Source organism: Anas acuta, chromosome 22 (assembly GCF_963932015.1).
Source record: "Anas acuta chromosome 22, bAnaAcu1.1, whole genome shotgun sequence".
NCBI classification, from domain to species: domain Eukaryota; kingdom Metazoa; phylum Chordata; class Aves; order Anseriformes; family Anatidae; genus Anas; species Anas acuta.
The window spans coordinates 959,512-986,554 of record NC_089000.1 but is presented as its reverse complement, the minus strand read 5'-3'; the positions used below and the strand labels follow the sequence as shown (position 1 = coordinate 986,554).

At 44.5% G+C, this 27,043-nt stretch overlaps 1 protein-coding gene across 3 annotated transcripts; it reads right to left on the bottom strand.

The window, feature by feature from the left end:
* Positions 1-1,367: 1,367 nt before the first annotated feature.
* Positions 1,368-26,848, bottom strand: DDI2 (DNA damage inducible 1 homolog 2). Of its 3 annotated transcripts, XM_068658240.1 has the most exons (10): positions 26,632-26,846; positions 22,547-22,676; positions 21,323-21,553; positions 18,358-18,484; positions 16,136-16,263; positions 15,385-15,513; positions 14,489-14,592; positions 13,883-14,072; positions 9,602-9,664; positions 7,654-7,792 (listed from the first exon to the last, which is right to left on the bottom strand). In XM_068658240.1, exons 1-9 carry the CDS (start codon positions 26,767-26,769, stop codon positions 9,648-9,650), a joined length of 1,194 nt encoding a protein of 397 aa, XP_068514341.1. In that variant the 5' UTR covers positions 26,770-26,846; the 3' UTR covers positions 7,654-7,792; positions 9,602-9,647. The 3 variants fall into 3 exon arrangements, with proteins under 3 accessions (XP_068514339.1, XP_068514341.1, XP_068514340.1); XM_068658238.1 differs by lacking the exon at positions 9,602-9,664 and having other exon boundaries at positions 1,368-7,792; positions 26,632-26,848; XM_068658239.1 differs by lacking the exons at positions 7,654-7,792; positions 9,602-9,664 and adding an exon at positions 11,354-13,668 and having other exon boundaries at positions 26,632-26,847.
* Between the last annotated feature and the right edge of the window lie 195 nt (positions 26,849-27,043).

Sequence of the window (27,043 nt, the reverse complement as noted above, 5' to 3'; positions counted from 1 at the left end):
CTAAGACATCCCATAAAAGATAACCAGTGAAAGCCACCAATTCACAGTAGGCTTTACAGTTATTGCATAGGGTCTGAACCTCCTTTAGTCATGTGTGGGGCTGCAGATGTGCTAATGACCCAATGGAAACAGACCTGGACAATCACAAACCCAAACTGTAACAGTGCAGTTAATTTGCATTTGTATACAGTACCAAAAGAGAGAGTATCACCTCATAAAGTAGAATGGACAAGGCTCAAGTCCTCAAAATAATTTTCAGACAGTAACAGTCTTTAGTCCTTAATTATCTTCCAAGGGAATGCAATCAACATTTTGGTCAATGTATGAATGGGGCTGTAGCAGTGCACACATTAAAACCCTTCACCTTTCCCACCCTAAGACCAGAATTAAAAGCATAGTTTTATAATTGACATAAAATAGCTCATCTATGACAACAGCATCACATGTAGAGCTCCGAACATGTCAGGCACGTGAGGAGGAAACCACTGCCCTAGAATTGCTTTGTCACAGTAACTGATTCATAACCCTTTATTTTTCTTGTGTGTCTGCTGATCTTGCAATACCATTGACTGTTCTCCAGACGCATGAGATTTAATGGTCAAAAACCTCAGTGCTTCTCTCAAGGGGAGTGCATCTGCTTTTCAAGATAAGAAAAAGGAATTACTGGTCCATGAGACAAATGTTGCGACTAACGTTGCTACAGGTTTTGGAAGAGGAAAATCCTCTTCTCCCCCTTTCCAAAACCGAGTGGGACAGCTTACTGCTGCACATGACACCTCTCTGCATCAGTTCCTATACCTGTTCTATTAAATGACGCTAAGGGAATGGAATTATTAAAAAGTAATTTATAATTAAAATTGACATGAGGAGCTTATAGGGATAGAAATGCCAAATTTTTGGTGTCCCAAGAGATTAGTTTTTAGCTCCTGAAAACAAAACAAAATGTTCAAATCTGTTTGAAAATGAAATCTGTACATACGAGACACAAGGAGTGCCCCGTTCATTTTTCCAGCAAATAGTATTGTGGCAAAGAGCTACATTTTATATTATACCCTAACATTTTATATTTTATATATATATTATATTTTATATTATAGCCTACATTGTATATTATACCCTTCTACTTCCAAGCCATGCCTGAAGGAATCGACAATCTATTTCTGTAGAAGGGGAATATTTGAATTTCTCATGCCTGCTCTCAGCCTCTGCCAACTGCAACCATTTTAACCATTGATTTCTACTTATTATATTTCAAATGGCAACATTTATGTTAAGGAAATCCTATTGGCTTTAGAGAAAATGGCCTGAGAATGATTTCAGTGTAGGGATGGTGATTTCAGAAATACAGACAGACCAATCAAGCAACATTATGATAAAGTGTTTATTCATTTTTTTTTAAATATCAAATTTTACACATCAATTTTGTTGATAAACAGTCCCCCAATATTAAAAAAACAAAAATCAAAAAAGAATCAAGTGTGTATTACTTTGGGCAGAACCACATCCCATTTTCTGATGACACAACCACACTTCCCTTCAGTCTGCAAGGACAACTGCAGTATGTTCAGCCCAGAAGAGTAAATGACACAAATGCAACCAGCTTTAGGATTCCTGAGTATTGATTCCCTCAAGTTCCTTAAGTGAGTTTGTAAAACTCTTAAGCTAAAAAGCATCAGTCAAAGAGAAACCCAAACCGCTACACATTTGGATCACAGACTAAGCTACGTCTACACAGTGCAGGAAGAAATCTCTTGAACGCTTCCTAAGGGAATGATATACACAAAACCAACCCAATTTCTCAAGCTGACCTCCGAGAGAGGCAGGCAAAAGGCCTCTTGGTTTCTCCTCTTTGAATTCACGTTAGAGTTCTGGGGAGCTGAGTGGCAAGAAGTCCAAGTCTGGTGAAGAAACCTCTAGGATATTCTCCTCCTTTTACTGATAAATGGCATAGTTTTAAGGAAAACTTACCATCTGGAAGTTAAGCATCCAACAAGTACACTTGAATATTGCTACTTCGGAGGAAAGGAGACAGCAAGAAAGAGAGAGAGACAAGGACAGAAAGAAAGGAACGTATCTAGGAGGTACAAGGTTAACAGTCCTTGAGACCAAGTGTCTACATAGAACATAATTAGCAACAAGGCAGAGATTGTCACAGTAATACAGCACAGCGCAGCTCTGCTCAGCGGCCCGTAAACACGCCTGTCACCAGGAAATATTTCCTCCTCTTGTCAGACAGATCTGTGCCCAGAGACTTTCAGATGTTATTTCACTGAATATCACTAAACTTACCTAGAGCCTCATTTACAGAAATAGGCATTCAACAAGAAGCCAAGTAAACTCCTTCAGTATCTTTAAGGAAATGAATACCTCCCAGAAACCAAATGGCAAGGTACATGACCACAGTGGCTTTGGGAAATACCCAGAAACAAGCTCTACAGACCCAGTAGGGTCCCCACAGGCACTGGCATCTTAGTGAAGCAGCTTGAATGTTGCTTTATTCTCTACAGATAGACTTTTCATAGTCAAATCATTTTGCTAAGCTGATGTGACAGTTAATATATTGTAACATCGATGAATGAGGAGGGCAAGAGAAGGGTGTGAAGAGCCTTACTTTAGCCCGGAATACATTTACTTAGCTCCTTTAGAAATTTAAACAGCTTTTGGCATCATCTTTTTCCCCCATTCTAGCCAAAAAGCTTTAGCAGTCTGCCATCCCCGTTTAAATATGAATATTCCCACCTTGTTGGACAGGTAAGCAGAGAGACCAGCTAAGGGATTGCTAAAAGCTGAGCAAAGGATATGTGCATAAAGCAGAGAGGACACATACACATTAAAATGGAAGACAACTTTTAGACAGCACTCACTAACTACTACATTTTATTTAGCCTTAAATACTCACCACTGCCCAGATTTTCTCTAACATGAATCTCGCTCCTGAAAAGCCAAAATTATTCTCTAATTTAGCAGCACATAACCATTCACTCAAAGCAAGGCTCTGTGAAATGAAGAGATTTAGATCACCAGGCTTGGACCAACTTGATTTAAAATAATTTTACAAGTATTAATCAACTGGGGGGGTCAGGCTTTGTTTCTAGCAGTTCAGAGGAAGTTACCCAGGAAATTCTAGCAGTATCAATAAATGCTTCTTTACAGCTTTGGCAGAAGGGCAGATTTCAAAAACTATACTTGACAAAGAATAAAACTGAGCATTGAAGCAAGTTGGCTGATGCTCTAAAGCTTTTATAGCATAAATTCTGTATATGCAGTCTAAGTAAACGTGGCCATAAAACTAGAGCCTTTAACCAGTTTGGTGCAAAGCAGCAGTACTTTCTCTAGCTATTAGCAATTGCTTCTAAAAACATAAAAGTGTAAATATGAAAAGGGTATAACATTGAATGGCTAACATCGGATGCTTCAAAGAAGCTGGCAGTAAATGAACCTGCAGGCTAGGGGTGCAAATTCAGCTCTCACGCATCCAGGGGGGCCAACCACCCGCAGCTGGTGCCTTCGGTGCACTCACCAGCTCTGGTTCACGTGTTCCAGAGATGGGCTTGCTCCAAGGACCACCTCACTGAGACCCATGGTGTGAATCGGGAGCAGAAACAGGCTGTTTAGACTGAGGATGTTCTGGATCTGAGAGCTGGGAGTTTCATTCACGTTGCTGCTTTTGATAGTGAACCATACGGAAATGGGACTAATATCTTTATCTTATTTCCTAAAGCTTCTAGGGAGAGATCTGATGACAATGTCTGTACTCCTGTAGCAGTCCAAGCATTACCCTTTACAGATCTGGCTTTCACTGATTTGGGGTGCTCATTGCAAGGAAAGTCTCAAAAAGCTTAATCATGGGTAAACTCTTACCACCTGCATGGTAAAGATCATAAAGCTGTAGTCTCGCCTCAGTAACTTATTTTGAACAGAGCCTGAAGTGAATTACTTGATGCTGCTCAGGCAAGGGGGTCCCAAACAGCCAAACGCTGCTCCCAACACGTGCACAATGACTACTGCTGCCACCACAAGTAGTGGGAAATAAACTAAATGTGTCTGGGAGCCCCAGGCCTAGCTCCACAACTTGAGCAAAAGCTCCATTCAGCAGAGGAATGCCTTAAAGCTCTTTAGAATATAAAGGATCTCTTGGCTACCCGAGCATTTAAGAAAAATCTGACAACCACCACTTACTGACATGAGAAACACCTCCAAGTTCACAGATGAAACCAAACTGGTGTTGTCTGTAAAAGCTATCCTGTATAAAAAAATCCTAACATACACACAGGCAAACCTGCTAAGCAACAGGGAGAACAAGACACCAGGGACAGGCCTGAGACAATGATAACAAATGAAAGCCATGAAACAAAACATGTTTCCAGCCACTGCTGATCCATCACTTCAGGTTTAGCTCAAAGCAGAAAGTTAAAGGTGAACACTTTACACAAAATCCACTTCAGAGATTTGCAAGTCGGATTAAGTAAAAGTTCCTACTTAAAATTTGGTATCATATCTAACCATGCTTTCCTTTCCCTTCCCCAGCCCCAACAGTATTTTGGAGTATTCTGCAGAAAACCAAAAAGTAGCTCACTTGGAGAAGAAAAAAAAAAAAAAGCATCTGGAAAGGGCTTCCTACAACACAGCCTCAGTGAGTCCTAATCAGACAGGCTACTACTCACCAAGGACGTCCTGGAAGGCCACGATGGTTATAATGCAGAAGCCACGTCAAGTGCATTTGTTTCATAAACCCTATTCAGGAGCCCTCACTTTTTAAGAGGTATTAAATTAGTACCCCATCAGCTGCTACAGACTTTCTGCAGTTTGCATTTCCACAGCTGAGAGGCTGATGATCCCCCAAACATCCAGATGAATTAGTGCAAAGCAGATTTCTTCATTCTTCTGATCACACCCCCATGCAGTGCATAGAGAATCCATCTTCCACGGGTAGAGGGGGGATTAAGAGCCATAACACATGGTTGGTTTGTTAAACACTTTCATCATTAACATTCTGCCTGCAGCAGTTGAGCTTGTTCTTTTGTAGGGGGGGAACATGGTGTGGGCAAGGCTAGAAAAAAAACAACCAAACAACTCCTTTCTCTCCCCCCAGCCCCCCCAATTAATATCAGCATATCCTCAAATAAGTTAGTACATCTTAGTTTTGGTAGCACCAAATTCTATCCCTTCCCTTATTCTCCCTATCCGTTATCCCCACATTGTAAACTTAAACACACTGGCCCAAAAGCATAAAAGGGTTTGGCAAAAGCAGGCATCAGCTTTCCCCACGCACACACGAAAACATGCTTCCAAAACCACCCCACACCCTCCCACTCCTTCTGTGAAGTTTTACACATCTGTGGGCACCTACGTAACCTTTCGTAGCTGCCATAAATGTTTCATCAGCGTCACATACATTTGGTTATAAAGCGTAGGAGAGAGAAAACTGGCAAAACCCACCAAGTACATTTAGAAAAGCGGTGTTTTGTGCCTGCACCGTACCAAACTCAGTGTGCACCTCATGTCCTGTAACACCACGTGCTGTGCCTCACCATTGGCAGCACACACACACACGTTCAACTTATTTCACAATCTGCTTTGCGCTGGACAGGGTGGTGATCTTAATGGCTTCTGCTTTTTTATTCATAACATTGGAGCTTATTCTAAAATTTTACATTTAAATAAAAACATTAATTTTAATCCAGTATGCGTAATTAAAAGCTATCTTGTCCACACAATGCTAGGACGATTTCTTTCTTTTAAAAGGCCAAATCTAACAAGTGAAACTGAAGAGACAAGTTACTTTGGCTGCAAAGAATTAAAAAATCTGGCTCAACATTCTGCTTGTACATTGTGATGTGTAATTTAGATACGCCCTTTAAAGGAAGAGACACCCCAGTCAGCTACCTCCTCCGTAGTTACGTAGGAACAACAATACTCTTGGCGAGCAAAATGAGAAGAGCAAGATCTGCATTTCCATCCGCCTGTTCCAAAGCCTCGAGAGCTTCTCGCATGGTAAAGCCAGCACCAAGGATTCGATCAACATCAGCCGCAGGGAAAGCAGGTGGTGGAGAAGCAGCCAAAGGAAATTCAGTATAGCCAGCAAGTGGGCTCAGCAGTGGTTCCTCACACCCACCCAATGACCACGGACCTTCAGGACAAGAACTGCTGCTTCTCCCAGGTGCTCCTGTTAACGATGCCTGAACATCTTGTGGTGCATCTTCATCCAAAGCAGTTTGAGAGGAAATAGATGTGTTTTGTTCCAAGGTTGGACTAGTTGGACTCTGATTACATTCTGCCAAAATCTCAGCCTGCTCAGAGCTCTGTTGCTGGTCAGATGTCACTGCAGAAGTCACTAAAATCAAATCACTCTTACCTGAAAACTCCTGAATCTCTAAAGCAGCTTCTCCAATAGCTGACTCCACGTGACTGATAGACCCAAGGTTGTTTTCTGTGCCAGAATCACAAGGCTGGTTCCCCTCTGCTTTTCTACTTTCAGACCTCCCCTTAACGGAGGAACAACTCAGTTCCTGGCTGTCTGGATGTGAGCCTTTTTGCTTGTCTTCAGAAAAACCCTTCTGCTGTGCTTGCTCTTTGTGAACCATTTCCAGCTGAGAGACTTCGGATGCAAGGAGTTTACATTCTCCTTTACGGCTGATAATCAGGAGTTTGTGAAGCTCTTTCAAGGCTGTTGCTAGAGAGAAACATGGCTCTTCTACAGGTCTTCCTGGATCTGTGTCCTGGTGGTGGATGCTGTGGGGGGAAGAACTGATTTCAGCTGTTTCATTGGACAATTCATTATACTTTGCAGGAATTTCACTGGTGCTTTTGGACTGTGACACATCAGGGGTGGAAATTGGATCACTCAAGGACGTTGCAGACTTCAACGACTCCACCTCCATAGAGGAGGCATCTGAGTTCAGGTCAGATGCACTTCCATCCTCAGGCAGCTGCTTCTGCTTGCTTGCTGAGCTGTGCACTTCAGCTACTGACCGCTCAACTACATCTACTTCCATATGCATACAGCTGCAGGAGGCTGACATTTGGATACTCCCTTTCATGCAGGGAAGATCTGCTTTCTCTAGTCCATCTCCTCTCGTTTCTGCAGGAGGATTTGCTGGCTGGCTGGCTGTATGGCCCTCTTCTTCCACAACAGATTTCTCAACCCCACCAACATTGCAAGAAAGCTCTGGGTCAGTTGTGACAATTTGTTTCTCCAGCTGTTCAGGCTTCTCTGATTCTTTGCACGTCTGATGGTCTATGGCAAGCTCATTCTTTTGCTTCCGTTCCTCCTGTTCTGAAGACAGAGATACATCTTCAATTTGCCCGTGCTTAGCAGTGTCAGTCAAACTATTTTCTTCCCTCACTTCCAAAGGAGGTTCCTGAGCACAGCCTTGTTCTTTAGCATTACATTCCATTAGACTGTCAGCAACAAATGTTTCTTTGAGTGTTTTCTGTGAAGGGCAAGCTGGACTGCAACAAGGTACCTCACCTGTCTGGAGAGAAGGCTTGTTATCTGCCAAGGAAGAGTTTTTGGAAAGATGCTGTAATAAGAGAGGATGTTCTTTTTCTGGGGTTATCCGGCATTCAGTTGAAGACTCAAAAGACTTGACGGCTCTAGGATTATCGGGCTCTGCGAGGCTAGATTCGGATGAGCAAATTGAAGCAGGGGCAGAGACAGAACGATCAAGTAATTGATTTGTGGGATTACAGATCTTAGAACTTTGTCCTGAAGACTGGACTGGATTTTGAAACCCATCAGAAGCTGGTAATGAGGGCATTTCCAGTGAGGTAGTTTCTTTGTCACTATTCTCTATACGTAAGACAGAAAGAAAGAAGGAGTTAGAACACAGGAGAACCATGATTTTCAAGTATCTATACCTTCAGAATAGAAGCTAAGACAACAGTTTGCATATCAGCTTGAAAATTACTCACCAGAGCACCGCTCCATTCATATCATTAGCTATTGCAAGAAGTTGTTACAGACTGTCCTGAGTACTTCAAGAATAACCAAGTGCAAATCCAGCAACTACGTTCCAGCTGCAGACACTTCATTACTGGCAGTGAAAGACAAGAAGCCAGTTCTAGGGTGCTCAGAGAGCTCACAATTAGAGGACATTTACATTTCAAAGTGAGCAGATATATCTGCAGTCACTGAGATGATGAAATCCCAGCATCCCCTTTAAAAGGGCATTTTTCAAAGGAGAGAGAGATCCAAACTCCTCTTGGTGATACAGAAAGCAGGCTTCAATGGGATGTACCTACACAGTAGTTAGAGGGGTGCTTCCCAGATGGCTTGCTCAAGCTGAAAAGAACTTTAGGTTTTCTTTTAGCCATAAGTTTCTCCTTAATCAAGAGCATAAACCAAAGAACCCCATTACTTTCTCATCTGGTTATCAGTGCAGCTGCAGTAACAGCAGCAAAGAAAACTTCTAGCTGTACAGAGCAGTTATCTTCATTTTTTTTCCCCTTCAGCATGTTAAGGGATGTAACAATTAGAAAACAAGATATCCAGAGTTCAGCAAACATCCTCCATATTATTTGTCAGCTTGAATTAAAATTGTGGATATAAAATTACTTGTCAGTTATTCATTCTTTTTCAACATAATGTTGTTTGCTGTCAAGCTGGAAGGGAACTAGCTGCCAATTGGTTTCTCTAAGAGCAGGCTACGTTGAAGCAATTTTGATATAAGAGAAGCAGGCAGCCTCCTAGGCTTTAAATACAGAACCCCAAAAGACTGAGGAGTCCACAGGCTCCTAAAGTCAAAAGACAGCTGTTTATCACCAAATTCAAACGTTAGTGCTAATGCAAGGTTTTAAAAGTATTACATAATAGCACAACCAACATGCTTGCTTTCATTTCAGACCAGATAATTACGCAGGACAGATCTAACGCAAACACTTTGGAATTACTGACTTCTAACATAACCGGTCAATTTCAATTTGTTAATCTGCACGTGTAGCTATTACATGTTGAACTGTGTCTGTTTAAGTTAAAACTGTTAAGAGTCCACTATCACCAAATACTTCCCTACCCTTTAAAATCTTTTAAAAATACTTGTGTCAGAGATAAGCCCAAATAACCAGTGACTCGGGGGAGTTCTAATGTAACTGCTGCGTTAACGAGTAGACTGTTTCAGGAAAACAGTACACATACAACAGCAGAATGGCATTTCAGCTCACCAAATGTACTTCTATTTTATATTAGGACAGAGTTTTCAGTGGGGACTCACGCTGGTTTGTTTTGTGTAAATGACTTCTCTGAACTGTCAAGGAGTTCATTCATTCTGTTGAGGATGACCACTTGACAGAAGCTCAGGTTGAAGAAACAGAAGTGGTTTACATAAGCACCAAGCATTGCTTGGAGAGCACAGAAAGGAATCAGAGTTGTAAGGCTCTCCTTCACATGAACAGGAGCGTCCACCTTTCCTAGTACAGGCAACACACAGGTTTGCTGCCTTTGGCCAAGTGAGGTCGAATGTTCTTCCATGCTCTTAAATGGAGGAGCTGGTAATTTCACATCATGTGGGTTTCTCCCCAGTACACTTTAAAGTAAGGACAGTCCTGCTGCAGGTAGTGTGAATGTAGTAGTAAAAGTTTACAAACTGATGGCTATAAATACCTGGTCTGTGGCCCACTCCAGCTGCAGTAAACACACACTACATGCATCAAGGCTTCTGACGTTCTGTTTGGATTAGGAAACAAACACACCAAACTTGCGTTAGCATTCAAAGCACACAACATGCATGGTTATAGTCCTGCGACATTGCAGTTCCCCTCCCAACTGTCCACAAAGACAGCACATGAGCAGCAGGAGCTCCTTAGGTTCGCCGACTTCCAAAAGGAGTTCTGCCTAGGTAATTCATTACGTCGAGTCAAAAATAACTCTGCTGAAAAACAGTTGAAGGGCTGTTCTGTATTGTCTACAATGCAGAGTGGTCCAATGCAATGTGGGTGATACTACACACTTGATAAAATACATGCAGCACAAGGCAGATGTCTAGCACTGTACCAGATTGTTCTCTGTACAGCTGCATTCAGGAGCCACTTTTAGTGAAATGAGGTTTGAGATGGCACAGTTCTCAGACTGTGCTCCCAGTGGCTATTGCCTTGTGATGGATCATGCCATCACAGGCAAGACAAGATAAGCAAACACTGGCTTGCTGCAAATGGGAAGCATAAAGATCCTAGGGCAGAAATCCCAAAAGGGAATACTCCCTGAGGCACTGAAGAGCAAAGCAAAGAACAGACAGCCAGAAGTCAAACCAGCTCAACTGCTTCCTCCTCCCCATGGAGAATGGATAAAGTACAGATCTCTATTGGTAGCACCACACACTGGCTCTAGGTCTTTTTCACCTCAGGTACCCATTTTTTTTATTCTCTATTAGATAAAAAGGTGCACTAAATACTGCGATACCACACCTCTGATCAATACACTTCGTGCATCTGCTGCTTTATTTTATACCACAGCAATCTTTTCTATTGGTCACACACCTGGTCTTAATGCAGTTACAACTTGGCTATGCTACAGTATTAAAAATCTGGAATTATCCTGCAGATTTTCAGACTGCTCATCTTTCATAAGGGTGGCTAAGAGGCTCGTGACACAGGATACACGTTCAAACAGAAGGGATCTTTTCCTGTTTCTATGTGGTAGCATTATGTTCCCTGCTTCCAAACCAATCCTTTGGAGAGAAAGCAGAACTGATTACAGACCCAGTGAGTCAAAAAACAGAGTCTGATCAGTCAAACATCAGGGAATTGTAGTCATTTAGACAGCAGAAGTACCTGGTATTCTGCCAAGCACTCCTCAGCACCATCCTTCCGAGACTTGCTGTCATCCTTCTCCCAGGATATCTACAGGAGCTGAATCCTAACCCCATTAAGGATATTGATCCAGCTAGCACCAGAAACAAACTCTTCTCCACAAAGTGCAACATCAGGGATAAACTCCTCTCTATATTAGGAAAAGCCTGAGTTGCATATGTGGAGGCAGTGCCTTTCTTACAGCCAGGCTGTCTGGATGGAAAGCTACATATGGGGTAAGCTACTTCAATATGCTTCCTACTTAGACAATTGTAGTTTCGCTGTCAGTTCTGTAAATCCTCCATAATCACCAGGCTGTTACCAGGGGTGGTGATTGTGGGGAGGACACTGCATATTGGCAGAAAAGAATGAACTCTCAAAACATAAGTGAAGCATTCATGGAGAATCTAGGAGATCACAGTAAAACACGTAAAACATACCATGACCTCGCTACCATCTCAGCTGCCTTTCCACAGGTGTTGAAACACCAGGAAGTCAGCTGACAGAAAACATGAGGCTCACAAAAGGAGGCTTCCAGGGATTAAATAAAACTCAAGAATAACCCAGGTGCATTCAAAATGAGAACTTTAATGGTCTACAAATGTACAGTGATTTCTGTTGTACTACTCAAGCTGTTACGAAAAATTACAGGCCTTGTGGGAAGCTGGGTTTCCTTGGTGCTGCATTATGTTTTCTCTCTCTTTCTCTCTCTCTTCCTCTCCAGTTTACTGTTCTTTCACTTGTTTTTTCTGGTACCAGCTAGCAGCAGTTAATTGTTTTAGAAAAGAGCAAGAGGGTGTAAGTTAATAGTCTGATATCTCAGAATACAGCTAACAAGATGCCTGCAAGTCAGAGACTTGTAACAGGTCCAAGGCTTGCAGAGAGTCAATCTAAGCAAGACCTACCTTAATTTTGTGCATTAGTGTTCTACAAGTATTAAGTGAACATACAAAATAGATTTCCTATTCTCATAAATCTTTTACATTCCTCTAGGGCTCAGTATCAATGGAAAACAGCAAATTGCTGACTAGCTTGAACAAAGCCTCATGGTCTTCAGAACAGTATTGGTATCTAAGTAGCTGCAAGTCATCTTAGACACTTTTCATTTTAAAGCACTTGCCTAAAATGCTTTAATTATAAAGACTCACATTTTTCAGGCCAAGAGGTTTGTTTTTTATTTGATCTCTCTTTCAGCAGAGAACTAAGTCCAGCCAACTATGTCTGCAAAGATTCACTTGAAATGGGGGAAGACTGCAAAAACCACCCTTGTCTTCATTAAGCTCAGAATTTTAACGGAAGAACACATTTACATTGCTACATTCTCTCTTCTAGGTTATGTGAAGAGACATGAGCCCAAGCCATCAAGTCTGACATTTAAGTATGTCAAAACCTGATGGAGCAAGATCAAATCCTTGTTTTTTTCTCTTCACTTGCTGCAACTTAAGTTAATGAGCATTCTAATTTGGTTTAGAAAGTCAAACATGCAAACCATTTCTTGACAATACACTGAAGACTGGCCTTCCTCTGGAGGTTTTATATCTGTGAAAACTTTCAGGCATAGAAGAATATTGCTCAGTGGGACTGTTAAGTACAATCCTGTGCTTCCCTTGATTATTTGCAGAAAATACACTGTTTACACTTTGGACAACCAAGCAGCAATTGGGAAGTGTTAAAGAAAAAAACAACAGTGCATTATAATATATATTTATATATATATTTAAAAAAATTTATCAGATTTCAATTCTAATTAGAAGCATGCTATAATTGAAAAAATAGCAATAAAACCACTGAATAAATCAACTTTATCAGCTTAAACGTGATCAATTATGTGTTCTGCTCACATACAGAAAGCAGAAGCTTAGTGCAATACTTTCTAAGGATAAAAAGTAAAGTAAACTCAAACATCTTCCCACCTGCATTAAAAAGAAAAAAAAAAAAGCTATCCTTAACGGTTTTGGAAAAGTCCTAAGAAATACACTTTCTGAGCTGCTTATGGCTTCTCATAATAGTCGGCATAAAGAAATGAATCTCTCCTTTTTTTCAAAAGCATATGCTGAAGTTAAGGGAGGAGTTAAATGGAAAACCTGAGTTTCAGACAGTTTGGCTTATAGCTCAGCTTTTAACTATTTTGGCATCTTCATTTAACTAAAATTTGCAGTTACCAATATCTTCCAGAGCCCAGACCATCTTGATTTGTGCAGCTTACAGATTCCAGAGTAACAGGGAACAAAACTAGGAGAGGAGGGGAAAATTCTCTTTGCAGACCATCTTTACGGCTGGTATACATTAGGATGTCAATTCTGCTGCTGCTTTTGAAATTTAGAGCAACAGTAATCTTTACTAAGAAAACCAATTTACCTTCCAAGGGCACAAGCACCATTCTAAGGCAAAAATGCTGAAATAGCACACTTTCTAAAAATTGTCATGAACTTACTTTGTCTTGGAAAAGAAATAGGTGGGCATGAGCTACAAGTTAACACTTATTGCTTAGTTATAGCTCCTCAGCAGAGGGGCAGCAACCAGGCACAGATGTACTTTGACAATGCACATTTAAGACCCAAATAGTTGCTGAGGCTGATACTCCTTCTTTCCAAAGATTTGTACTTACTGCTACAGCTCCCCTACTTTTATATACAGTAGCTATTAAGAACAGGATTTGCAGAGGTCAGCACAAGTGACCCAATGTGAGGCTGCTAAAACACAACGTAACTGAGCCATGTCCCTGACTAGGCACAAGAATTTGAACCAGGTGAATGGGTGCCAGAGACAATCACTTATCTCCACACCTTCGAAGACCAAGATATCAGAGCTGGTAGAAAGTTGCAAGGAGAGCACAAATTGAACAGCAAGCACCCCCGAATGCCTTCATGTGGACAGATTTTGCTGTACAGAAAGGAAAAGATAGGTGTAATTAGAAGCCACAAGCAAGAACAAAGCCCCTTTCTCTCTACCTTTTACTCACTGATATTGTATTAGATTACATCTCCTAGGAACTGAGAAAAGGGAGAAGGGGCCTTTCAGTGACTGCCAACAGACATCCTGATACACAGCAAGAAAACTATGCAGATTCTTATTTCAGCTGGGCTCATTATGGTACCTGCTTCCTCTACGGACTTCTGTATTGCTTCTGCTAATTCCTGGTCCGCAATCTCCTCCGGCCGCACATCTTCCCGCCCGGCCCCATAAGCCAGCCTGGCACACTCTGGGAGCTCGCCCTCCGGGAGGAAAGTGGTCTGAGAACCAGTCGTGCCGATCACTAGTACATTCTTCTTGAGATCAATTGAACACTGTGAAAGAGCATCAAGACATCAGGGGCCTGCATAAGAGTAAGCCAGTTTCCGGAGAAAAAGGAGAAACAAGGTTAAACAATCCATTTCAATGGGCACAGCTCATAGCACCTAAGCAAAGTGGGTCAAGAGCATCAGCTATAATCAAAGGACCCTACAGGACTTGCTTTGCAATAAATCATTCATTTGGAAAGCTCTGAACATTTTTGATCAGGGCAAAAAACTCTGGAGCAGCCAGACACCCTATACATCCATCCACAATGCCTTTAGCATATGTACTACTTTTGTAACTGGCTGAAAAATAATCTATTTTCTCTCCCCAGAAAATCCTAACACATTCACAGGCTTGGCGTTTATGTTGTGCTTAGAGCTTCACTTGGAAGAGCCAGTAACTGTTTCAAAACAAGTGTTGATACCTGATGCCTCTTAAGCATATCCAGTCCTAGAAGCATGTCCATGGGCTGCTCTTCAAGGATTGAGAAGGAACACGCCAGGAAATCCCCTTCAATTTGAACCTGAGCTGAAACAGGATGGAGAAAAGTTACTGCCTTGCATCCTAAAGTGCAACAAATTATCTTCTGCTCTTCCATCCCCTAGGAATGGCTTGTGCAAACGTGCTGGGTAAAACTGAAGCTAGAGCTCTGACATACGGCTTTGGTCACAGGAAGTCCAGCCATGTGCAAGCCCCAGAGACTATTAGGTCTATATTTGTCTGAGGTAATTAATTGTTTTCAAAGCTGATCTGCTCTAGAGCCTTAAGTACTGCTCACCTAAGCCTCCAAGCTACACTGCTAGAGGAGCAGTGTACAGCTCATTAGAGCACAAATCTAAGCAAGAACAGTAAAGAGGATCATTTTTTCCAGACAATAAGGACAATCCTCACTCATCCAGAAAACCTGCACACAAACACAGCCAGCCTTCTCCTCCTGGAGGAGTATGAAGCACTCCACCATACTGGAGCCCTTCCTGAGCAACTCACACAGGCCAACAGCCACACCCCAAACAGGAGACACCCTGCTCCTTCACATCAACCCTGCTTTTGCACCCAGAGTGAATGGTTTCTCTACATCTGCAGGAGCTGAAGAGTCTCTCACCTAAAAGAGAGGTGATTCCATTACAAAAGCATTAAGTGAGACAGAAACCAGATTATTGTGCTCAAGTCAAATGAACGTACTGCAGATGCACTTTTATTTTCCTCCATAGGAGTTTCTAACAAATATAGCATTAAATCAGGTGCTCTTTGGTGCCAAGATTGCAGGGAATACAGTCAAACTGCTGCTAAAGCTGTCCTAAGAAGAATGCCAGTACTTACCTAAGTGCACTCTGCCAATTATTTTCTGTGTGCCTACACCTTTAGCAATGCCAGCCCACCGCCGATCTACCAGCCTCATTATGTTGCACCTTTCAGCACAAGCTTGGCTCATGATGGTCATCTGGGCACCTACCAGCAACACAATTCATGTTAAGTCTTGACAGGGCATTGCAAAATGAAAGAAACTCCTGAAAGGGCTTAAGATCTTATACTCAGCAGCAGGGAAACCACACTGCTTGCATCAGGCAACTGCATTATGGCATAAAAAAGCTTTTTATGAAGCACAGTGCTTTGAATTTACTGTGTCTACACACAGAGATCAGCATGGACAGTAAAGTATGTACCACGGTAGAACTGGAACAGCCCCAACTACTTTCCCTTTAAAGCTACGGGTGGGAAGTACAGCGTTAAGGCAGGCAAAGTTTCCCTTTCTGTAAACTGAGATAAGATACACATGTGTCAGTGACCTTTTTTGGCATCGCAGCCATCAGACACCAGAAATTCTCACAGGAGCCTTGATCTGGGGTGTTCAAGCACTCATTTGTGCTGCTTCACAAACTGTCTCCACAATTTACTCTGCTTGCCTTAGAGCCCAAACTGTTCTCAAATTTTAATTAGGTGCTTTAAAAGCTTGTAATACAGTTCTTTATAATGGAAAAGGAATACTCTGGGCAAAAATTCTGGAGTGTGTACTCTCTCCCTTAGTGAGGGAAAGAGATTCTGGGGAAAGATGAAAATAGCAGCAATTCACCTGAGTCAACAAAGGCTTTCACTGGATGTCCGTTGACTTTACAGTTAATATAAAGCATCACCACCTGACCGAAACTCTCAGGGGCCTCTTCCATCGCTATCGTCATATTTTCTTCAATGTTTTGTTGCCTGAATTTAATGGAGAAGAGAGAAAAATCAGACGTTCCATCAGCAAAACCTTATAAACATCCTTCCAATTTACAAATGTAATCCCACCTGTTGCAGTTTGCATCAGCTACAAACAGCATTTTTAAACCACAACAAAGACTGCTTCATTAGCTAAACATAGCCTTCTTAGCAGAGGGATTGCTAGTAATGCTCTTGGCTTAATCCAGAGATATCAAATTGCTTCCCTGCAGCCAGGAGGGCTGCTCCCTCCAGCACCTTGTGTAGCTCACACGACAGCATTGGAGATGCCTGCACCTGACAACCTTGTGTCGGCAACAAAAACCTGTCACCACAGAGTTAACCTGGAGGACTTATAAGCAAAAAACCTGCATATTTATTAGTCACTCTGAAGAGGCAAATGCTGAGGGCATATGATGAAGATGTTGCCAGTAGCTACAACACCGGAATCCCACACAGCAGCTGAACATTAAAATCCTCCAACGTTTCCCTGGTATCTTGCCTTTTCCAGGCATAGGAAGGAGAGGAGATAAGCGAAACTGCAGTGAGAACACCACTGTAAGCACAAGCCCTCGCTGCAAATTCAAGCTTACAGAAAAAACACTTATCAAAAAGCTCATCATGGCCCCTACGGTAATCTTCAAAGTGATGGGTATCTGCAGTGACTGCATCTGAAATAACCTTATCTGCTTCCAACTTTGATGCCACCTCACTTCTCCTCCTCAGCAGGAGGATTGGAAAAGCAAACTCCTCTCATCCATTTTCTGTAGCCTTCCCACAACAGGATGCGGTTTCTTGGTGGAGCAGGGAAACAGCTAACAGCAACTAACAGTGACCTGGCTCACCTGGGAGCACCCTGCTACCCTGCCCTGGCTGCATGTACCTGTGAAACAAAGAGCTGCACGTTGTACTGTCTTTTGCTACTCAATCTTAAATCAGTTATGCAGTGATCTGAAACTTCTGTTCTCTCTGTGCTTGATGCTCTGTCCACCTAAGATACACTTGAAGGACAGAGATTTTTGTCAAAAAAGTGTGATGCTTGCATGAGCTCCCGATCAATCTGAGGCAGAGGATACCTGATTCAGCAAGGAGTTCAAGTAACCAGAGAAACTAAATGGGCTGTGAAATTTGGGGACTGCTAGATGTCCGAACTGTTACCTAATAGCTGTACAACCTCAGGCACATCACCTTTATCTGTCCCAATTCTCCCTCATCTATGGAGCAAGAAATCTGTTCCTGTGCCTGCTAGCTATGTTTTATCTATAAATTTATGCAATTTATGCATTACATTTTTCTGCATCGCTATGCTAAGCCTCTATCCGGTACCAACACTTTGTCAGTTATAACGCAAGAATGACTTATCGCAAATTAATTCTGGTTATGATAAACTATGAGCCTGCATCAGAAAGACATTTCTTTACTGGGGACAAAACCATCAGCCATGTTCCAAATCCAGGATTTATCACCCAATTTAAGCAATCAAGTCTCAGCCCAATGCAAGTACATTTGGAAGACAGAAACGGAGCAAAGGCTAATGAACAGAACATATTTCTATGGAAGATCTCTTCTGACAGCAGTGAAATGCAGAGTCTGGAATTAGCCAGAAATACAAAACAATTAGCAGTAAGCAAAACCAAAGCTCGAAGGCAGCTGGGAAGCGACACCCCACTCTGTGTAGAGCTCTGCTCAGACACTGGCACAGGCTCTGTTCTCAGGTTCAAGACATGCCCTGAATAGCACCTCTCAAGGACTTGGCTCAGTGCTTTTCACAAGCGCTCTTTACTGGTTTCACAGTGGCCCAGCCTTGAGACATCACGCACATGGACAGCGGTGCTGCCACCATTGTCTGTGCTCAACTGGATACCTCTAAAGGACGGGATGCACCCGTGCGTCCTGATTCCCAACCTTCTCACTTGCAAAGGTGGCTCAGAGTGCTACCCTGCGAGCAGATTGCTGTCTTAAGGCAGCATCTGCTCTCTAAACACACTCCTTGTGTCCTCCAAGGAAAAAGCACCAGGTTGGAAAGAAGCACCCTGTGGAAAAAAAGTGCCACAAAGACCTCCGAACCGAAGCATGCAGGTGGCTTTGGTTTGCTACCTGATGTCTTCTTCTATCTTGGCCTGTGCCTCAAGATCGAAAGGGTCAGCTGAATAGAGTCGGATCCTCTCCTGCTCCCGCCGGGCTCGGTCCTGCTGTTGTTCCAGCAACACCCTGGTGAATTTCTCTGCAGTAACAAGGAGAGACAGAAATGCTTTTTACTGGAAATTACTCTTTACAAATCCAGTTCTGGCACAGCAAGCACCTCTTTTTATGCCAGCACACACTCAGGGATAGAATCAGCAGCACAAGCACAATAAGCTTCATCTGGAGGCACCGTGGATGAACCTCAAAAGGATTGATTGGTGGCAAACTTGGGAATCTGCTGAGATGAAAAACAACTTGACAGAGTTATTTCTCCTACCCAAACACATTGAGACACAGTCAAACTCAACTTCCCTCTCCATATCCTTTTTTGTGAAAGAAAAATGGAAGAAAAAAACTCCTGAGATTACAGTACTTAAAATTGAGAGCTGCCATTAAAATGGCAATTCTTTGTTCTATTGCAGCAAGAGTTGCCTACAGCATACTCCAAAAAATCTGGAAAAAACGGCAGCTAAATTACACCTGGAACAGAACTCAGGAATAGAAAACCTGCACTCAAGCTTCTCATTTGAATTGTGCACGTGTATTTTGAAAAAACTTCAGACAGAGACAGGAATGAGATTGCAATAAGATGGCCCACCTACAAGAACAGCTTGCAAAAACTATCACATTTTACACTATTTACAGAATAGTTGTCTGTAGATTCACCAAAAAGCAACCCAAAATTCTAAGGAATAAAAAAATAACAAAACTTACTTTAAACCCAAGCAACACAGGCTAAGACACAGACATTATAATCCCTAAAGCTGAATGCCTATTGCTGTAATCAAGAGGTGCTACAAGAGACACTTGCTTCAGGAAGTTTAACTGCATGTTTTTTAGTTCCCCACTGTTTGGATAGCCTCTGGCTATTTTTTACTGTTTGGATCTGATCACATACATTCCCAAACAGACCTGGCAATAAATTAAGTTCTGTAAACACAGAAGGCCGTGGTTTTGCTTCATGAAATGCAGTTCCCATACAGAAGCTCTGTGGCTCAAAGAGAGTTACATGCCCAGGAAAGCACTGGGTGTTTTTATGTGTTTGTTTTGTTTTTAATTAGGCTTCTGTATAGCAGGTGTCCTCTAACATGCCTGCGATGCATCCAGCAGTCACACGGCACGGATCTGTGCATGTATCTGGACATCAGTCAGAGCTGAACTGGACTCGTGCCCAAACACTGATAGCAGCATTACGAAGTGATGAGAGTATAACCAGATCAAGTCACTTCCTTCTGACACCCCACTGCAGTGCTTTGGGACTAAAAGTGCACACCTGAATCAAAGCTTATGTGCATACCAGACAGAACAGATTGGCTCATTAGCCAGTTCTGGGTGCCTGGCTTAGCCCCTTGTGGCCTGTGCCAGCAGCAGCACATTCTTCTCAAGGTGATAGGAAGAACTTCTCTTCTGCACTACAGACACAACGCTCAAAAGAGGCGGGAAAAAGATTGAGAGCACAACAGACGTCTATTTAACTACAAGAGTATGAGCTGACGTCAGAATTAGAAAATGCAGTAGGCCAACAACATCCATGTGAGTTCCCTTCCAGTGTTCTTTGAGAGATAAATCACTCGGATGTAACCTTGAAAAGGAAGAAGTCTCCTGCTAGATGGTACATCATTCATTTCCTGAAGCTCGACAGGATTTATTTCCTAACTAGGTGCTTGCACAGGTTTAGCACGTGTTTTAATGTCCCAACCACCACTCTTCATAATAAAACAGGACTAGAGTTCAAAGCTTCCATCAGATCAAGAATGAGAAACCAAGATCAGCTACCCATCTGCAGAGAAAATGAGGGACACCATACTGGCCCCTCGCTACAAGAAGGACATCGAGGTGCTTGAGCGGGTCCAGAGAAGGGCGACGAAGCTGGTGAGGGGCCTGGAGAACAAGTCCTATGAGGAGCGGCTGAGGGAGCTGGGCTTGTTCAGCCTGGAGAAAAGGAGGCTCAGGGGCAACCTTATTGCTCTCTACAGGTACCTTACCTTAAAGGAGGCTGTAGAGAGGTGGGGGTTGGCCTGTTCTCCCACGTGCCTGGTGACAGGACGAGGGGGAATGGGCTGAAGTTGCGCCAGGGGTGTTTTAGGTTAGATGTTAGGAAGAACTTCTTTACCGAAAGGGTTGTTAGGCATTGGAACAGGCTGCCCAGGGAAGTGGTGGAGTCACCATCCCTGGAAGTCTTTAAAAGACGTTTAGATGTAGAGCTTAGGGACATGGTTTAGTGGGGACTGTTAGCGTTAGGTTAGAGGTTGGACTCGATCTTGAGGTCTCTTCCAACCTAGAAATTCTGTGATTCTGTGATTCATACAAGGATTCTACTGTGCCATGTGAAGTGCCCAAAATACATGAGCACTTTCAAGAGGAATGTAAACATTTATAACTCTGTCTGTTGGAAAAGGTCCCTAGAGACACCATTTACTTGTTCTCTTTCTGCTCTCTGATGTCCACTTCTATAGCAGCTAATCACTACGGGGAGAGATGGTCTTACAGTGTACTGCTCCCAGCTGAGGTCTTAGTGGGCTCTGGGGCGCAGCAAATGCAACACCATTACTGGAAGCTGCATTCAGAGTCTTAGCATAACAATCAGGAGCTGAGCCACTTGTGTTCATAGAAGCTCAACATAGCCACGCACCTGATATTTCAAAGTAGGGGACAGAAATTATTCAAAAAGCCAAGCAGGAGAAACATGCCCACCTTGTTAGAAATAGTCTCGTTAGAAAAAGAGGAACTTCAGTACTCCCAGCTGGCACCTTTTATCAGCAGCATCAATAAGCTGGCAGTGAGCATCCCAGCTAGTTAAAAACCTGTGGCTGCCTTTTATAAGAGCTGAGCTCAAACAGACTCAAAACCACCTCACACAGAAAAAAAACCAACTTACCGAGGTCTCCACTGAGCAGTGCCTCCGCCAGGGGCGGATTGCGCTCCTTCAGCAGGGACAGCTCGTGGGGATTTGCAAGCAGCATCTCCCGTAGCAATGCGGGATTTTCCAAACCCTGAGGGAACGAAGATGCATCGGAAGGCGACGGACGCAGACGCTGTGCTGGTGGCTGACGCTGCTGTGTGGATGTCCCGGGAACCGCAATGCTGCTGAAGTCTATCCTCGGCAGACCTTGAGGGAAAAGAGGTCAAATGCATCAGCACTTCCTATTTACAGTTCTGCTCCAAAAACAAAGCGGAAAAACTGTGGAAAGATGTTGGTCTTCACGCTACAATATTAGACCAGATTCTTTGAACAGCAATTCGTGTCAGAAACACTGCCACATCCCCAGGTTACTGGGTTAGGAATGCTAGTATGTATTTATGTAACTGCTCTATTCTTCTAGCTCGTACGTTTTTTATCCCTAGAACTGCACTTTTTGAATCACAGACTAGTTATTTCCAGCTTCACAAATGTGAATGCCACACAGAGGGATTACAAGGCTAAACCTGATGTCTCTAAGGCACTTCTGAATCTCTCAGATTAAAAAAAAAAAAAAAAAAAAAGTAGAGAAAAAAAGAGCAACATTTCTGCAGAGCTGCATTGCAGGTACCACCCCTCCCGTTAAGGCAGGAGGACAAGAACCTCAGCCAGTGCTCCCAAGCCCTTCTCAGCCAGCAATCCTTCTTTTCCGGTCATACTTTTAAGATGTGGATTTGCTAGGACTCACTGCAGAAGGCAGAACAGAGACAGGACCAGGTCTCCATTCACATTATTTGAGGAGCCTCTTGCACGTGTGCAGGACTGCATAACTTGGTTTGTTAAGATGCAGCTTCTCTGGGTATTTGTCACAATTCAGGGCACACATCTCAAGAGCCTCTTAATGCGCCTGAGCCACACCGTGCGCATGCTTATTACAGCACTCCACCGAACGGGAAGGGAACAGGCAGTCCTATGAAAATTCATATACCTTTATGCAAACTGCTATTCTGAATTTTCTTTGCTTTTCCATCCTTTCCTGCTTTCTTTTCATTTACTTAGAATAAAAATAATTAAATAACAAGCCCTTTAGCTAATTTTGAAAGTCCCCCACCTCAGTTGTAGCCACCCTCCCTTCCTAAAGCAGTTTGTCTAGCGAGGTGTTCTTCAGATGCTCAGAGAAAACGTTACCACCACCCTTCTCACCTGGGAAACGGATTGAAGGCCGTGGCTCTACGGTCTCTTTCTGTCGCAAAATCACCACATCCCCGTCTTTCAAGCCATAGGAGGCCAAAGATCTGTTGTTGTCAGTTAGAGGCCTCTCCGCATAGACTATCTGTTCATGGAGAGAACGTAAGGAAAAACAAGTTGCATGACAAAACAGACCAGAATCTTGCTTTTAATGTATTTGTATTTTAGGAAAACATTCCAGCAGCTCCTCTGGACCCACCTCAAGCTTCAGAACAGAAGGCGTGCAATTCTCACCACAGGCACAGACAAGCCCTGCCAAAGCACCTCGGCCTCAGGCACAGAAAGACCTCAACAAGTGGTTGGACAAGTACCCAGAGTTGGTCTTACCGAAACCCAACAGCCACTTCTCAAAAGCCAGCATCTCAGAGAAGGGCTGGTTTCTCTTAATTAGAGGCCAAAATCTTTAAAGGAAAGAACACCTTGCGTCAGACCTGTTTACCACACGTTTCCAAAATCAAATCTCTATTACCCAAGTCACGGCTGCTTTCTGTAGTGATATCTGCCCCCAGGTCAGCACCTCTTGGCCAAGGCCTCAACCGTGCAGGCAGCATCCATCAGGAGGGAGACCGGACCAGACTGTCTACGATCAGTTATCTCTACCTTTACCACAACACGGTTCCCAGAACAACCAGTTTTACAGGGAACCCAGTGATTAGCTCAGAGATTTCTGCTTTACTTCAGTGATGTAACTCCATCCAGACACAAAGATTTAGCACCCAAACATACCAGTCCTGAATCTGCAATCAGTCTGTGGCAAGGAATTAATTTCTTTTGACTATAAAACACAGTCACGTAATTTCCTATTATCATAATATAACTTAACAAGAAGTCCACAAGATTAAATATAAAAACATATTGAGATAAAAAAAATGAACAATCACCATGGAAACATTTCAATTAACATTAGACTCTGTAATACCTACAGATGTCCTCAATTACTCCCGTGCTCCCCTTGAAATTTCAACAGGCAGTAACTGCAGACGAATACCAGCAGAGGAGTTACTTCACCAAGCACAGGAACCAGGATGTTCTGCTTCCACAAAACTGCTGCCATTTAGTTAAAACACAACCCATAGAAGTAAAGACGTGCTTTAAAGGAACGAAAGTTCCTGCTTAAGACATGTCTCTGGCATCCCAGACACAGTGTCTGTTTGGCATTAAGGCTTCTGTGCCTTCATCAGAGCACAATGAGACCAGGCAGATCAGCTCAACAGCCTCCTACCCCTGGCAGACGTCCAAAGCAAGAAGTGCTGGAGAACTCAGCCTAACCCTGTTGGGCACACGATCCAATTTGACATTTGCCATGTAATTTAGCAAGACCGTCTCCCTGGTCTGGAAGAGGCTGGTTCAGGAACAACAGGTCTGCTGCAGGTTGGGGCTGGCAGAGCCGCGTGGGAGACGCTTCCACAGTACTCGCCTGGACGGGCTGCGACGCTGCCTGATGCTGTCGCAAGCAGCTGAAGCACGCTGAAGATCCAAAAAGACAATTAGTGCGCGTCTTCCTTGAAGTGTGGAAGACGCTGCACACTTTGGCTGCTTTACTTCATTACACAGAATCCTAACTCCTGCTCCCTGATCGCAGAGATCCATCGTAAGAGGTGGCATCAAAGTAGGAAAGACAGAGGAAGTAAAAGTAACAGCCACGTATGATATAGCAATCAGAACAACCAGAATTTGAAAAAAAACACACAATTAGGAACAAAGATGATATTTCTATCTTCTCATTCACTACACACTTCACAACATCCACGGCATTGCACTCAACTGGCTTCTGGGTCCCTTTCAAAGCAAACATGGATCCATTTGCAAGCTATATTAAGGCATTCAGTCACTGCTCTGGTGGTTTGCAAGACGTTGCCAGCATTATTAAGGTTAGCTTGTGACGGGAGGAGTCCCAGCGCATCCTCTCACATTACCACGCACACCCTGCCCGACCTGATTCGGCAACGCTGCTGTCCGCAGAGAAAGCAAGCTTGTAATAAATCCCAGCTGCACGCGCAAATCTTAAATGACAGTTTCTCTGTGCAGACGGCCTGGAAGACACGAGCTAATCAGTTTAAGTGAGGTTTTACCTCTGTCATCTTGCTTCACGGGCTGGATTTATGAGCATTCAGCCTTCACACCTCAGACAATGAATTAAGTGCCCAGCACTCGCTCCACATCCATTAGCAGCACAGCTTAATGTGCTTTTGACCCGTTCCACTTTGCTGTGGAATTAAACTGATTTAATTTTGCTGTACTTTAGATTACCTGCTTTGCAGAACATTTCAGAAAGCAAGCTTGTAAGCTGGCCAAGGCACCAGACACGAGCCCTTCTGGAGGTAACCTGGGTAGGGAAGCTGGCACCAACATCACAGACTGACCGGATTCTGCACAGTGGTGTTGGGTAAAATGTCTTTGTGGAGCAATCAACCCCACTCAAGTAATCAGCTGTCATTAAAACAAAGTCCGTACAGCAAAAACATTGCTCTTTTAAACAAGAAACCCACAAAGACTATAAATCCTACCCAATGTATCCATGGTCCCCCAGGTTTATGCAGGAGAGCTACACCCACCTCCCTCTCAGCCTCTGCTGTTGGGACACCCTAAGGGCCCCGGCCATCCACTTCAGTTCCTCAGTTCCATAAATCAAACCCAGCACAGAGCCCCTGTCCAGTTTTGAATTGTCTTTTGGCTCTGAGCCATCTATAGCTTGGAATGTGCGATTCCTGGAGAAACACTCTCTATAAATCCTGAGAAAGACCCAAGGTTGAGCGCTGTGATCCCAGCCGTCACAGCCTGCTCCGTGCCATGCCTCAGGACGTGTCCCCCAGCCCGGCAGCCTCAGCTGGAACTGCACAGCAGCGGCAGCTGAGGTCAGGGAGCACACAGCACGTAAAGGGAAGGAGATGAAGGAAATAACACCGCTGCCAGAAGAATGCCGACAGCCTTCCTCTCCTGCTCCAGAAAAGGCGCCTCCACGTCACGAGAAGGAAACCACAGTGAGCTGAATTATTTCCCTTCTGCTGTCCCTGCTGCAACTCCCCTTATCAGCACAGCCCACCAGTCGCCGTGCCCGCTATCTCCCGGCACCCTCCGATCCGCCACAACACCAGCCAAGTGCTTCGGCGCTCACCTCCGCCCCAGAATTAATTTTGCAGGAGATCACAGAACAGGACTCGGTTAACCCTCTGTGGTCTGCTCCACCCTGCACGGTCCCTTACATCTCCCCTTTGTGCCGGGGAGCCAACGGGATACCCACAAAGCGACGCGTGCTGTGGGTAAGGAAGAGCTGTAGCAAGACCCACACTGTTACCTGCTTGTGGGGGATGGTTTGGGCACACAAAATCTTTCTGCACAACAAGCTACTTCACCCGTAAGTTGTAGTCTCACAACTTTCTTCCTACTGAAGGTCCAAAGAACGCTAAACAAACACCGAGCAGAAAGAGCAGATAAAGGAACAATAAACATACGCTTAGAAAATGCTAAGAAAGGAAAGATGATAACGCACATGCAGAAGTCAGTCGGACAGAATGAGAGCAAAGGTGCTACCAAAAAGCACGGGGTTGATCTGTGTTACGTGCAGTCTGTGTAATGGGAAATCCGCAGCAATTTAATCACAGCAGAGCACAGGCTCTAAGCAAAAACTCCCAGCAAAAGCAAGCAGAGAAGCACGGGAAGGACGCGACCCCTCGTTATCCCAAAACAGAGGCAGAGCCGGCAGCTCACCGCGATAAGAGAGCCCCAGAACCGGGAGCTGGGCGGTAGGGAGGCAGCAGCCGCTCTGCCCTCAGCCCTCGCTCTCCTTCCACCGCCCGCACACCAACGCTGCTCCCCTCTACAACCCCCCCACGGCCCCGATTCCCTGCCCGTGCCTCGCAGCCAGCCCCGGGCTGCCCGGCACAAAGCCACCGCCTCGCAGCCGGGGGGGGCCCCGCGCCTCCCGCCCGCTCCTGGAGCCCCGGGGACCCCCCCCCACACCGGGACACAGCCGCGGCCGGGCCAGGCCGGGCCCGGAGCCACCCCCCCCCCAGGGGCCTCCCTCACGGCCGGGCCCTGACCTGGCTCTCCGCCGCCGGGATGCCGGACTCGAGCTCGCAGAGAGCGCGGAAGTTCTGCAGCTCGAAGTCGGCGTCCACCTGCAGCGAGAAGGTCAGCTCGCTGCGGTCGCGGCGCAGGCAGAACACGGTGAGCAGCATGGCCGCCCCCGGCCGCCCCCCGCCGCCGCCGCCAAGCGCCGCCGCCCGCCGCCAAGCGCCGCCGTCGCAAAGCGCCGCCCGCCCCGCCCCAGCGGAGGGGGGCGTGGCCTCGGGGTAGTGGGCGTGGTCTGAGGGAGGGGGCGTGGCCTACGCGGAGGGGGCGGGGCCGCCCCGGTGCTGGGGGGGAGCACCCCATTCATTCTCTGCCCATTCATTCTGGGGCGAAACGAGGGCAGGAGGCAGCTACAGAATGAGCACACCCAGGGCTGCCCCA

Coding starts and splice junctions, on each gene's coding strand:
- DDI2 (XM_068658238.1), bottom strand. CDS start 26,769: ATGCTGCTCACCGTGTTCTGCCTGCGCCGCGACCGCAGCGAGCTGACC. Junction 22,677..26,631: donor TCCCGGCGGCGGAGAGCCAG/GTCAGGGCCCGG, acceptor CTCCATGAACAG/ATAGTCTATGCGGAGAGGCC. Junction 21,554..22,546: donor GCCTTCAATCCGTTTCCCAG/GTGAGAAGGGTG, acceptor TTTTCCCTCAAG/GTCTGCCGAGGATAGACTTC.